Genomic DNA, 13936 nt, shown 5'->3' on the forward strand with positions numbered 1-13936 from the left:
ATACTGTAGCAGTAAGTAATATTAAGCATCACAAGTACTCAATCTCAATGACACTCATATTCATGTTTTATTCATTTGCAATCTCATGAGCTTGGCATCATTATCATCATGGTGCTGCCATCGAGAGCAAATGAAAAGGTTGCTACTAGTGAATGATGCCAACCAGACAAATTCATGAAACAGCTTTCCATTTTTTCCCCCACAAGCTCATGCCCACGTCTAACAGCAAAACCACACAGAGCATACGCCTAAAACAGATCACACCACAACATGATTTCAATGAAACCTACAGTACATCAAGTAACACTCAATATAACAAAATGGATTTCAAATGAATTACAAATATTTAAAAAGTTTGGGGTTTGACTGCACCAGTACTTTGGTCAGAGGTGCTGGAGTATCACAACCATTAATCAACAGGCCAGAATGAGATGAGAGCCACCCTGCAGTGCACACCAGTTAAGCCAGGAACACCTAGGCACACATTTCTAGAAAGAACCTATGTATAGGATGTATATGTATTTTCTGTTTCATAAAAGCAAACTATATTGATGACCACTGTTGCATGATAAATGTGCAGCTTCATGATGCGGTTAAAAATGACAACTTAAATAAAAAATAAACTGCTTAACAGTCTTCACACGGGTTGCTTTACACAGGATAATACAAACTACACATTGTGCAGTACACCCCCGTTACCCTCCACTGATAATGCCATGTCAATGTGACATAGATGGCAGTCCTAGGTACTCCACTCGCTCTTGGTTAAACAAAGAGTGCATCAACAGGACTCCCTCTGTAGTCTCGAGAAGATTGATTGTGAAGATTTATGAGGGACATGGGGGAAGCAGGAGTGGAGACATACCACAGACCATGGCCCTGCCATTACGGTCAATAGTCCAACTGTGTTTTGGGCTGGGAAGTCAGGAGCCTTTGCTGCTGCTGGAGAAAACTGATGACCTCCGGGCTCCGAAGCAGAGACTAGAAAATATCAAACACACATAGTCATTAAAAAATGGTGAAATATGCATTCTGCTCACAGGGTCCTTGATAATGTGCTTGACCTGCTGGTATTGTTAAGTTTCATGGCTGCTGAACGATCATGTGAAATATGATCAAATCCCATTTAGTCACAAACTGCCTATATCATTGTCATAAAGTTCCAAATAAAAAACACTGACGCAAACGCAAAGAGCAGGGTATAGAACAATAACAGCACCAGCGGAGTTTCAGTTTTCCTTCAACTGGCCTAAAGAAAAGTTACGACAGGAATTCAAGTTGTACATCTCTTGCTTACCAATCTTTTCTGATTTAAAACCTGTTCAATGAGTGATGGTCTGGCCGGACGGTCACCCATCGTCCCGAGACGCTGTTTTGTGACAGAGACAGGTCTGTCTTCTCCACTCTCCTGAAATAAACAACCAAGGCAGTTAGGTTTATCCTGGCCATCACCGAGACGGGAATTGTTATTTAAAGCTCATATTCAGAAGGCTCATAAATAAGGATCGGAACTATCCATTTTAGAAACCTTGTTTTCGAACAGCACACAACAGAATACAACCGCAAAATAGAATTAGAAGTTCCTGTGTTCCCGTGACACAGATTATCTCTCCATCATAGCTATGAAACCCCAATGCTATGAATAGAACACATCAGAAAGGGAAATCCATGTAGCCTAACGTATACTGTTTACAAACAGGTAAGGTAACACTGCGAATCTGAAAATCCCATGACTAAAAACAGAGCAGATAATGTGCATTGAAGGTGCATATCTGTCCTGGCAGTGTCAAGGTACGCTTCTAAGAAAAACACTTACGTCTAATTTCCCTGATGACATTGCCTGATCACTCTTCTTTTTCTTATACTTGTCTTTGTACATTTTGTTACGGTGTTTCTTGCACATCCAAGGCTTTCTTGCTTTAGCCACCTGCGTAGTGGTTTCCGTGCACCCGCTGTATGTGCACTTTTTCGACACATTCTCATTGTCGCCAAAAGATTCCTCGTCGTTGAGTTCTTCGGGGCTTGCGGCACTGTCTCTTGGATCAGATGTTTCCACATTATCGCTCTCATCATCATCATCGAACATGCTCTCTTGTTCGTGTGGTGTAACCAAATTCCTGCTTTCCACACCACTGGTGGGCAACTCCCCCGTATCTTTGTTGCTAGCTTGACATCCGGAGTCCTCTTCACTCATTTTGAAATGTTCACTCTAACGTAGGCTACTTCACTTTATGTTGCTATTGTTGGTTAATGATATCAGATTAAACAGAACAGTGCCCTACTTGTGACCAAGATATTGCATCTAACATGGACTTAACATGTCACCCTGGCTAACGCTAGCTTGGTTGTTGTCAGCTAACCATATGCACTAGCGATTTAGATATCCACGAAAAGCACAGGTATTGACAGACACTATCCAATGTGCTAGATGTATTGCATATAACAGTCTACTGTCAATCCTCACGATTGCCACCGATAACGGTAAGACCGAACATTTTCGCTAGCAGAAAGACACCAAACGTCTCGGACAAACAGTGAGATACCTACGTTAGCATGTCTACTTTTGCAGTGAAGGAAGGAAACGTTGCCAAATTGAGGGTGCCCTCGTGTGGAACAGCGGTGCCATCACACTCAAACGAGAGAGTCTGTTGAATGTTGCCAACACTCAAGCGATAGTCTATTGAAAATTATGCAGCTGCATAATCTCATGCTGGCTCAGAAAATCGTTATTTTTGTAATATATCGACTTATTGTAAAATATTTGAAGCTCAGTTAATCAAACAAAATTGCAGAAAGAACTTATTTTGGATCAGGCCTTCCTTGGCATCTCAATTTATTTGTAGGCCTATGCCTAATGAAGAACTAACTTTGGGAGCATTTCCTTGGTCATGGGAATTATGTAGCCTTGCCTACTTGATTATGTAGAATTTAAAGTTTATCATGGTCGTTTGCATGGTAAGGAACAGGCTCTTGACAATAAAATGAAAACATTCTAGAGATCCATTAAACATAGCCTTTTGGATCAGTGCACCAGAATATGCATTGCAATACCATATACAGGCTAATGCATACCTGTCAACACTCCCGTTTTTCCCGGGTTTCTCCCGTATTTCAAGGTCATCTCCCAGCACCCTCCCGTTTTGTTATTTCTCCCGGAAAACTCCCGTAATTTGCATGGCCATCAAACTTCATTTTAAAATCATTGATCCATTCAGGTTGCCAGATTGTGTATGAAATACACCCTACAAATACACGATCACTTAGTTTCAATTGCAACCGTTTTGTCATAGGCTAAAACCTGGCAACCCAAAATACAAATAAGGAAGCGGGTGCCGACTGCGTAGCCTGAGTCTCGTCATAAGCAAGCGGGCTATTGAATGGCCTAGCCTACTCCAGAACTAGCTGTTGTGAAATTGTTGGGAATTTAATTAACACATCACATAAACTGTTATTGAGTGTTGTTGATACGCTGAACTTGTGCCCTCGGAACCAAATCTGACAGCAAGCAACTTTGGAGTTTTGGAAGTAGACTGGCAGGCAGCTGGCGGATACATAGCTGGCATGCGTAAGGTAATGGTAAGGTAAAAGCAACGACCGAAATGCAGTGTTAAAACACGTATATGAAACGTATTAAATATGCAAACACAGATCCGGTATAAACACTGTTCTTAAATATGTAGGTCTACTGATTAGAAGAATTTCAACATTGAGTAATTAGTAAAGTCAGATTATATGCATTTAAATATTAACTGTGTTATATTCAATTGCTTTAGAAGAAAAAAAAGATAATTGATTGAATCATTAAGTAACAAAATCAGTTTCTTTCTGTTTCAAATAAGAGGACATGCACAGCAATAAATCATAAGAGGACGCCTTTCTCTGTTAGGCATCAAATATTATAAAATATACCAAATGTGTTTATTTATATGATGTCATTTCCTATCTCAACCCAGAAGAAATCTTGAGTTTAGATCCATATTCAAATACATTTTCAGCCAGGCATCATCTCAGTGTTTTGTGATTGGAAACATTGTATTAAATTTTGTAATGGCATTGTTAATGACCATTGATCAAAAATACATTTAACTCATCTGTTGAAAAAAACTAACAAACGTTAAACTGTCAGTGCAAAGAAACAGTATCTCATCAGTTACCAGAACATCGTCAAAACAAATATCGAACAAATATGAAATATCTACTTAGATAATTCATGACCTGAGCTAAGACCAAGAACTAATTATGGTGTCTTAACAGGAAAAACAAATTGTAGGTTGGCATTTAAAAAAATCTTCATGGCCATTATACTTAATTCAATGGTACCAAGATTAGAACACTTTCTTTTTTAATTCCTGCCATGCTTTCCAACCAACTGAAATTTTAAATTCACAATGTTGTAGCCTTGAGGTCAGGCAAAACCTTTTCAAGAATGACACATTTGCTTCAAGAGTTAATCGACTGGCTTTTAACATTGACATATAGGACATTAACTGATATATTAACTGATATATGACCTAAGATGGCAGACAACTTTACTGGATGACTCTAGATGTCTCCCTTATGAATCAAGGTCTGTTAAAACAATATTCTATTCTATCTGTTCTCTTAACTTAATCTGCAGCAGTTTCAAAGGCTGTTGATTGCTAGAGAATGAGTCATTGATATGGATTATGGAACAACAGATGTAAGCAAGCTATTTTTGCCATCCACATCGCCGGATATCCTTTGTCTCCCAAATGTAAATCTTTTCTGTGTGTGTGTGTGTGTGTGTGTGTATGTGTGTGTGAAGGCTATGTGTGTGTGTGTGTGTGTGTCCTCGTGTGCATGTATGTTTTCTGTGTCCACAGACATTTAGCAGTCCTTCAGGATGACAGAGAGGAAATGGTTGACCTTTGTGAGGACAGGCTGCAGATCTCCATGTTGGTGAAGGTGCTGCCTCCCTCGCTGGCATACTCGGGGTAAGAGGAGCTGGAGGAGATGATGTTCTTCAGCCTGTAGAGGGCGATGATGAGCAAACTCAGCAGCAAGACCAGCAGGCTGAGGAAGATGGACACATAAATGTAGACATTCTCTGGGCGATTCCACGAGGTGGCAGCCGCCGTGGAGACAGAGGTCGGGGAGAAGTTCAGAAAAGTCCCGTTTTCTAATACTGTTCCATTTAGTTCCTCAGCCAAGAGTTCCAGCCCCGACATCTTAACGGAGGGGATGGTTCCTAGGTTCCTATATGTTTCCAGGCTTTAAAAAAAGACACAAAAAGTTAGAATAAATTAGTCAGTTAATATTATAATATGGGTTACTTTTTAAAGCATTCTTGGAGGTATTCATAACATCATCAGAATGTAATTGGTCTTTGTGAGAAATTATTAGAAACAATGTACTAAATGCCCTAAATGCTTTAGATTGTGTGTTAACAATGTACCTAGGCCTAGGAGTAGGCCTAATAGTTCTGTCTCTATCTGTCAGTGCTATATGGTTATTTATTTGACATTTTTCTTGAACTTCTAACCAGATGGGTTGTTCCTCGTACCCCACATGAGAAAAGGTCCAAAAAGTTAATTATTTTTATTTTCTACCCAGCTTCCTATGTTTATAAAGCTGGTTCGTAGCCATCCTTGTCACTGGCATAACGGTAGTAGGGTAGAAAGGGGTAAGATGAGCCACCCCTTTTAGGAAACTGTAAACAAATGTTTTGATCATGTGACGGCACTTTAAGGAAGTGTGAGGGGATAATGACAAAGAGGGACCTTAACCTTTGATTTGATACTTGTGTTTCTGTATGATTTCACACTTTTGAATGGACTCTTCTGTGTTTAGCCTAGCTTGTGATATTCCGTATAACTTCTAATGCAGTGTGAATTCACTCTTTCTGTTTGACACTAATCTAGTTCTTAAAGTTCTTATTATTTGATACTTCTGTTTCAATAACTAATGGTCCGATGGCAAATCATGTGTAACGTATGACGTTAGAAACGTTCTTAATGTCCTTGATTCTTAAATAACCCATTGTATTGAAGTCATGTGTACATGTATGTGCAGAGAGGGTGTAATGATACAATGATACAATGAGATTATGATACTGTGCGAGGTATAAATGTGTGTGTGAGAAAACAACAGATTGTCTCTTGGGTGCACAGACTTTGTCTTTGTATCCTGATAGCCTGATGCTTATGAGACCTCTCTGCGCAGAGATTAATAAACTACTAACAAGAAAGACAAACCTTATTTCAGTTTTTACAGACCTTTAAGCTAAAAATTCTTCCACAGAAGAGGGCACCATTCCTTACAATCTGTGGAAAGGTACAGCACATGGCAAATGTGGTAAAAAATATACTCATGAGTTAGGGTGATTTAGAGAAAACATGAATAGAACAACATTCAGATGCATTAAACCTCAATTGGTACCCTTTTAAGATATGATGTGAGGGCTAAACAAAATCATGAATGTTACCTTAGCTTGTTGTGAGAAGCATTTTCTTTCAAAATGGTGGTTGTGGGGTAAGATGAGCCACCAGGGCTGGGGTAAGTTGAGCCAGCTAACTAGTACTTGTATTGCATCTGTAAGATTTTTGAGTTTGCCTTGATTGTGTGACCTCATTCTATATGGTTAGTGCAGCAAATTAATCTGATTTATTTAAGTCAATTAAATGGGCAATTTCAAAGGTAAGCAGGCAACAAAAAATGTTATAGACCTAAATCTGTTTTGGCCATTTTTCAGTTAAATCTATTTGCCAAATTCTCAGTTATGTTTGTTACTGTTTGTAGAAATTAAATTATTGTTTTAAGAAAATAAAAATATTTTACCTGAAATCTTTGTTTTGGATCAACTTACCACACATGCTCACTCAGTATGTGCCAGAAGACCCACTTTTGTGCAGAGAGCATATCTCTTTACCTTTATACGTTATCAAAGAGTTGTTGGTTACAGAAGTTGTACACCTTGCATTTTGGTTTGGTGTGAAGGTTACAAAACAAAATCTCTTTTACACATTAGAATGATGAAACAAAATGGCTCATCTTACCCCCACACACACCATTCTCACAAATAAGACAAGTCACAAGTGAGCAGGAATGCAACCAGTGAGATGTGACCATTATAATCAAATACAAAAGACCAATCACCTCCCATTTGCAGTGTACACCGGTAGTAAACAAAGTAAGCAAACAAGCACAAGTGCAAGTGAGCATGTACACAACCAGTGAGATGCGAGAACTCCACCATGACAATAGAATGCAGAAGGACCAATCATCTCCCATGTTCAGTTTCTATGTTTGTGATGTGCCAAATTAAAGCCCTTTTGTCTTATCCTTTTAAAATTCTCCAATCTCCATCCGACTTTCTAGTTTGCGTTGTGTATAGATTCAGTTGTTGTTTATGAAAACACTTGTATACTCTGCTCTCTGTGAAGAGGGTAATAATCATGTTTAATTATGCTTTTTGTATCCTGGCAACGTGAACATTTCTGTGATCATTTGATTGTTAACTGATTTTGCGAGCAGTAATAGTCCATTAGGGCACGGCAGTGACTGCCGAGCTTGTGTCAGGGGGAGAGAAGGTCACTCTCTCGTTGTTTTCCACGCTCGTTTTAGCAAGTCATGAATAATTGATGGCGAGGCATCTGAGTGGGCAAATGTCATGACATTCCAGACGTAAGTGTGGGACCTATCCCAAACCAGCTACGTGACAAGGGCCCGGGCCCACGCCAGTGTTTGCTCACAGAAGTGCCTACAAAAGGGAGGATAATCGTCTAACAGGAAAGGAACGTTTACAGGAACGTGATTGTTTGCAGCTTTCCTGGTAACCATTTTCAAATGCAAACACTCAAGAAAAAGTTCATCGGAAGCTTATAAAATGAGTTGAATTTGAGTCATGAGCATCACTCAACAGAGGTATGCTTTGTGGGAAAAAGCTCATTAACAAACTAGATGTACCGCATAGCGGTACAAAATATGACCGCCGCTCAGTCCTGTACATCCATTCCACGAAAATAAATCATATTAATTAATTTGTCTCCATCTTCTACTCCATTCCCCACTCTTGAAACTTTTGTGTATGCTTGTTTGGAATGTGTGTTTGCACACATTCCGCACACAAAGTTGCCTACTGGCGCTGCAAAGGTGAATAGATTTGTAGCACTTGCCAAAAAATTTGTAGCATTGTTATAAAACCTTTAAAATCTCTAAACAATCACAAGTAGGGCAGTTCATCACAGTCCATCCATTGCAACTGGACTGTTGAAAGGTACACCTGTAGGCTAAATTGTATTTGGGAAAAGCAGAAGGTAGCAGCATAATGTATTTATTTATTTATTATTAAACAAAACAATCCTTGTCTGTTCCATGCAGTTTTCAACAGCTATCAAGTAGAGAGGTCATGTCATCGATTTTTGTGAATGTTTCTTCTTCTACATATTCATAAGTTTAGTTATCTAGTTCATATGACATTCAGCTTTATTGTCAATGCACACATTAAATACCAGTAGTCTAAAACAAAATGCCGTTTTACCCAGTGGTGCAAATAACTGACATGTCCAAAAGGGTCTTCATGAAATGCGTTGCGAGACTGTTCATACACATTTTAACGGGCCAAGTTGAAGAGCTACTGTCCGTTATTGTTTGTGCAAATAATATGCTGATTTATGTTCCCTTGCATTTTGCAACTATGAGGTCCATGGTTAGTCTGGCTTTCGCCAGACCAAGCTCAATCTTTTGACGCAATCTTTTGATTTTCACCCAGCCTACTCCATGGTAGGCGCCCGATAGAAATACTGTATTGTTTAATTTTGCGATTGAGATATCCACGCACTGGCGCAACCCCCCCCCCGCGACGTGTTCGCCCCCCGGTTTCAGAGCTATTCTAAATGCAAAAATGCATAGAGGGACAAAACCGTGGCTGTTAAGAAACTATAAGCTATATAAGGTCACTAAGCTATGCTGGCGACCCAAAGAAAATCTCCTTTGGGAACCAATGGCTTACAGTATCAAGCGGACTTAAGCTGCCACCTCTTGGCGAAAAGTTAATAGTTTTGCATATCAGTAGTAGGCTAGGCTAATACATTCACGTAGCTGTGTGAATCACGGAAAGGGTGAATGAAGTGGATACTTCTAAATGGAACCCAACCCACTGTACAGTAGCTCAAGGTCTGTGGCTAAAGTTTAGATACTTCAGACACACGTATTTTTAATCGCATAGACTACAACTACCAAGCTGGAATCAAAGCACATCGACTCCCCTCTCACACCCTAAACACGCACTTCAAACAAACAAAAAGCGCCTCAGTCTCACGGTATAGCCATAGGCAAAACTGTATCTGACCGGTGTAACGTTGGTACTAAATCATCCATCGCAAAGAATGATTTTTGTAGCACGTGCAACAAATATGTGTAGGTACAGCCCTGCCCTGAATACATCTCAACGTGCGCTCTAAAACATCTGGTTTAAATGTACATTACATTAGGCTGATGCATTTTGGAGATGTAGGTCACGGGTGCGTTAATAAATCTACATTGCGGCGAGTTGACACTAATTATTAACTTTGACGAATTTATGTAGTTTCAGTTACTTTACTTTGAGACATGCTCTTACTTACTTGAATCACCTTTGAAAATAGAGGATTGAAGTAGCCTATATGGGTGTTTGGGAATGAACGTTGACTCAGATGCTTTTTGAGACTTTGAGCAGAAATGTGCCATGTGTTTAGGATGCATCATAGACAGGTTATCTTTCAGGTAGCCTATATATTTTCCATTAGAAAACCATCACGTAGCAGCTAACTCACTTAGCTCCTGTTAGTAGCCTAGGTTATGGTCATAAGCAAATGAGATGACAGTCGAAAGATACAATTAGTGCTGTTATCAATTTGCTTGGTAGCCTATAAACGCATTTATGGTTTTCTACAAATAAATCAATAATCAAATCGGCCTCCATCACTCAACCATGCTAACGGTAACATTAACATTATTTTACCTGCTATTGATAGGATTAACGTAGCCTACCTGCAGTAAAAAACAAGCATGTCTGATAAACATTCTCAGATTTATTTTGGCTTCAAGAGGAAATGGGAATTACATGTCATGCAGAAAGCATCCTACCCTTATTAGACGTTCTCTGCGGTAAACTACCGTAGTCTTGTCCTTGTAGGAAGCGTAGTGTCTTTCCAACCCACTTTAGATTAACTTCCAACAAAATTACTTCTCACTGCAACGATGCGCCATCTAGTGGACAAACGACTACGTGACGCCAATACTGGAAATGCAGCCAAATTATTATTATGATGAATATTTGGTTTTCCTTTAATCCTACCGAATTTGTAATTATGTATCGGCCGTTCTAATTGCCGATACTGATGGTATACGTGTCTGTGTGTGTGTGTGCGTGTATATGTGTGCACCACCATCTACAGGCCAATGAGTGTACAGTCACTAAATGTACACATAACTTAATTTTTTTAGACCCTCCCCATGGATGAAATTCTACGAAACTTGGCATACCCCCAGAGAATTTTAGGTTAATCATACACATAAAATTTGGTGCAGTTCTGAACATCTGAACTCAGTTCTGAAGAGAGGGGCGATTAAAGCAGAATGATACTGCATTTTCATTTTTTACCGGGGGGGGGGGTGCAAATCACAAATGAGTTATTATGGGCTAGGTTGATGTGGGCCCTTGAGACCAACATACCATAAAAATTTCTTCATCCTCTGTGCCACGGTTCAGGTAGTTATTTAGGAAAAACTGCATTTTTTGAGTTTCGGGGGGCCCAGCGCAGAGGGGGAGTGGCCCCCGGGGACCAAACGAAATTTTTCCGTAAAAGTCTAGTGGGGCTACATACCCACCAAATTTCATGTGCCCCGGTGGTTCGGTGTCCCGGGTATCGTTGACCAAACATTCAGGAAGTAGATGACGGGGGAAAAAAAAAAAAAAAAAAAACTTTGACAATCCCTATATGACCACTTCGCTAGCTTCGCTAGCGGCGGTCATAATAATTGGTCATTTCTCCCTATGTCATAACTTTGATCTTTGTTTGAATAGAAGGGATGAGTGGTATTATGTGAAAAATAAGGAGAATTGTAAATTCCCCCTAGACATGATACATGTGCATTTGTTTACAAACCAGCAAAGATAATCTCCAAAGAGTCATGTTGACTGACACGATAATATTATACAATTTACAAATAGTAGGCTATTGCACAATTAAGCAATTTGTGATTCTTGGAGAGAACAAACTTGAAAGGCTGGCTCTCCATAGACAGGTAGGGTACAGCTGGGAAGATGCACCATTCTCCCTAATGCAAGTTAGTTTACCATCAAAATGACTTTGAAGCTGTTATATTAAGATGAACACATAGGATGCCTTAAAGTTGATGTTCAGTAATTGTTTGACAATAAATATACATACTGAACTTGAGTCTTATAGATGATTAAGTCTCTGTCGACGGACTATCCAAGTAAAGTGTTACTGTATCATGTATGGTACTTCCAGAGTGTCTGGCTGTGCCCACCATGGTTCATATCTGTGCAAATGTGGGCATGAAAGCGTGTTCCATATGTATTGTTTTCTCATCCCTCATCCTCTTCTCTTTTTTGTGACAATCGAATCCAGATGCATAGGAATTCCTCCTGAGTCGCTTTTCTTTCATGTGGTCTGTTTTGTTCCCTAAAATAAAAGCACTTGCATGTTATGTCTGTGGTGGCATTCTCATGCTTTCATAGCCCGGTTGGCTGGTGTGAGTTGGAGTCTGAGTCCTCAAATAGCTATGTGACTGACACAGTGGGCGTCTTTTATGTGTTCCCCCCTTTCTGTCCCATTGAATTTCTGAGCACAAACAAGTCTCTTCATACCTCCCTCACTTCATTCTCCTCTCTCTCTCTCTCTCTCTCTCTCTCTCTCTCTCTCTCTCTCTCTCTCTCTCTCTCTCTCCAGCCATTGGCCATCTATTCCTGCCTACAAGTATTGTGTTCATCATCCCTTTCAAGAATATCTTTGACGTACATGACATCATCTGTTTTGGATTTATTCTAAGCATGGCGTCACGTTTTCTTTTTTTAAAAAATGTTCACATCAGCCGTGATTTTTAATCCCTGCTTCTAAACATGCCCTCTGTATCTATCAATCTCCCCACACACATCCTTTCTTACTTTCTCCCAGCTGGAGTTTTAGAGAGATGAGGATGTTTCTCCCCCCACCAGCACTACAGAGGAAGGTCTGTGGGCTGAGATTTAATTTTGGAGGGTTGCATGACTCAAGTGGGAATGTGGTCATTATGTTGAGACCCCATACAGAAACAGTTCTACAAGAGATCAAAAGATGGAGTGAATGAAGGCGAAGGAGAGAGATGGACAAAGAGAGACAGAGAAAGAGAGAGAGAAAGGACAGTGACTGTAATACAAAATGAACAGTTGTATTTAAATGAAGAATTTCAGTGGATGGCTGGGTATGGATAAAACATAGCAGTAACAACATTTGACCTATCATTTTGCTAATGTCCTACACCTTTGTGTGTGTGTGTGTGTCTGTGTGTGTGTGTGTGTGTATGTGTGTCCATGGGTGTGTGTACTTTGTTTGTATTGATTGCTTTGTTCAATATTGCTGCATGTTATCATATTCCAAACACATTACACCATCTAGAGGGTATACCTCATGTGTGACAAAAATATACTGAATACATGAAACAGGCAGTGTTGACAACATCCCCTAATTGCTTATACGAATGACAGTAAAAAGTGAACACTTACCTGTTAACAGACGACTCTGCTTTGAGGAATGTTGAAGTCCATTCTGTATCGTTCCATTGTATCTGGTAGCCTGCCTTGAAACGAACGAAAAGGGAAGAGAAGGAAAGAGAGAGGGAGAGAGCACTTGCTCTATAGCACTGATTCACAACTGTGCACAGGATATTGACCGTACAGCTGTTCTGCTTGAATTCTCCCTCTCTCACTCTCCCTCTCTCCATCCCTCCCTCCTCCTCCTCCTCCACTCTCTCCTTCCCTCCCCATCCCTCTCTGCGCATTTCTTTCACCCTGCTTCCTGTGTCTCCTCTGTTTTTCATCTCTTTTTTTCGCCCTGCTCAATCCCTCTCTCTTAGACTGTCTCTTTTCCCCCTTTATCACAACCTCCCTCTGTCCCCACGAGTGATCCCTCACCCTTTTCTTTCTCCCCTGCTATGCCCTCTATGTTTACACACACACACACACACACACACACACACACACACACACACACACAGACACAGAGGTTCTTTGGAGTTCAGAGGCCTGGTTGGAGAAACTCCATAATTCAAAAACTCACAATATGCTTTTGATTAAACATTCTACTTTCGCATTTTACTTGGCACAACATAATTCAAATCAAACAAATCCACATCTCATGAGAGCAGGTCAGGTCAAACATTAATTAGGTGATATGACTATGCTTCAACCTTCTCTCTACATCCACAACAACATTAAGTTTCTATTGCGGAAGCACTTCACATTGACAAGATGGTGTCCTCCCTCCACCTCAGCAGTCCGCTCCAGTGAGCTTGCAATCTGACAGGGCTAATCACCACCTCTGGGCCAGGGATGCATCTGTAGGGCCTCTCACCGGCTAGCGCTCTTTGTTGTCAGGGTTTTTATTTTCCCAGCTGAGTGGGTCATAATGAGAGGTGGACGCTCATTTGCTGGGAGAGAGTGCTGGTTGAATGACTGTCTCCTGCTGGTCCTCCTCAGAAGATGCACTCGGGATGAATCTCTCTTAATATTTGAGTATGTGTGCGTATATTTGTGTGTGTGTGTGTGTGTGTGTGTGTGTGTGTGTGTGTGTGTGTGTGTGTGTGTGTGTGTGTGTGTGTGTGTGTGTGTGTGTGTGTGTTTTATGTGTGTGTGTGTGTGTGTGTCTATGATATTTGTTTGTTTGTGTGTGTGTGTGTGTGTGTGTGTTTGTGTACATATGATGTTTGTGTG

At 40.3% G+C, this 13936-nt stretch overlaps 2 protein-coding genes across 8 annotated transcripts; both read right to left on the bottom strand.

Annotated features, from left to right (window-relative positions):
• Positions 1–44: 44 nt before the first annotated feature.
• Positions 45–2596, bottom strand: LOC121709501 (regulatory factor X-associated protein). The gene is made up of 3 exons (XM_042092935.1): positions 1817–2596; positions 1298–1408; positions 45–981 (listed from the first exon to the last, which is right to left on the bottom strand). Exons 1-3 carry the CDS (start codon positions 2192–2194, stop codon positions 892–894), a joined length of 579 nt encoding a protein of 192 aa, XP_041948869.1. The 5' UTR covers positions 2195–2596; the 3' UTR covers positions 45–891.
• Positions 2597–3804: 1208 nt separating this feature from the next.
• Positions 3805–12945, bottom strand: LOC121709502 (serine-rich and transmembrane domain-containing protein 1). 7 transcript variants are annotated; one of them, XM_042092939.1, is made up of 3 exons: positions 12731–12945; positions 6216–6284; positions 3805–5232 (listed from the first exon to the last, which is right to left on the bottom strand). In XM_042092939.1, exon 3 carries the CDS (start codon positions 5187–5189, stop codon positions 4860–4862), a length of 330 nt encoding a protein of 109 aa, XP_041948873.1. In that variant the 5' UTR covers positions 5190–5232; positions 6216–6284; positions 12731–12945; the 3' UTR covers positions 3805–4859. The 7 variants fall into 7 exon arrangements, with proteins under 7 accessions (XP_041948873.1, XP_041948870.1, XP_041948871.1 ...); XM_042092936.1 differs by having other exon boundaries at positions 6237–6284; positions 12731–12943; XM_042092937.1 differs by lacking the exon at positions 12731–12945 and adding an exon at positions 10087–10141 and having other exon boundaries at positions 6237–6284.
• Positions 12946–13936: the final 991 nt, after the last annotated feature.

This window comes from Alosa sapidissima, chromosome 5 (assembly GCF_018492685.1).
Source record: "Alosa sapidissima isolate fAloSap1 chromosome 5, fAloSap1.pri, whole genome shotgun sequence".
In the NCBI taxonomy this organism is placed as follows: Eukaryota; Metazoa; Chordata; class Actinopteri; order Clupeiformes; family Clupeidae; genus Alosa; species Alosa sapidissima.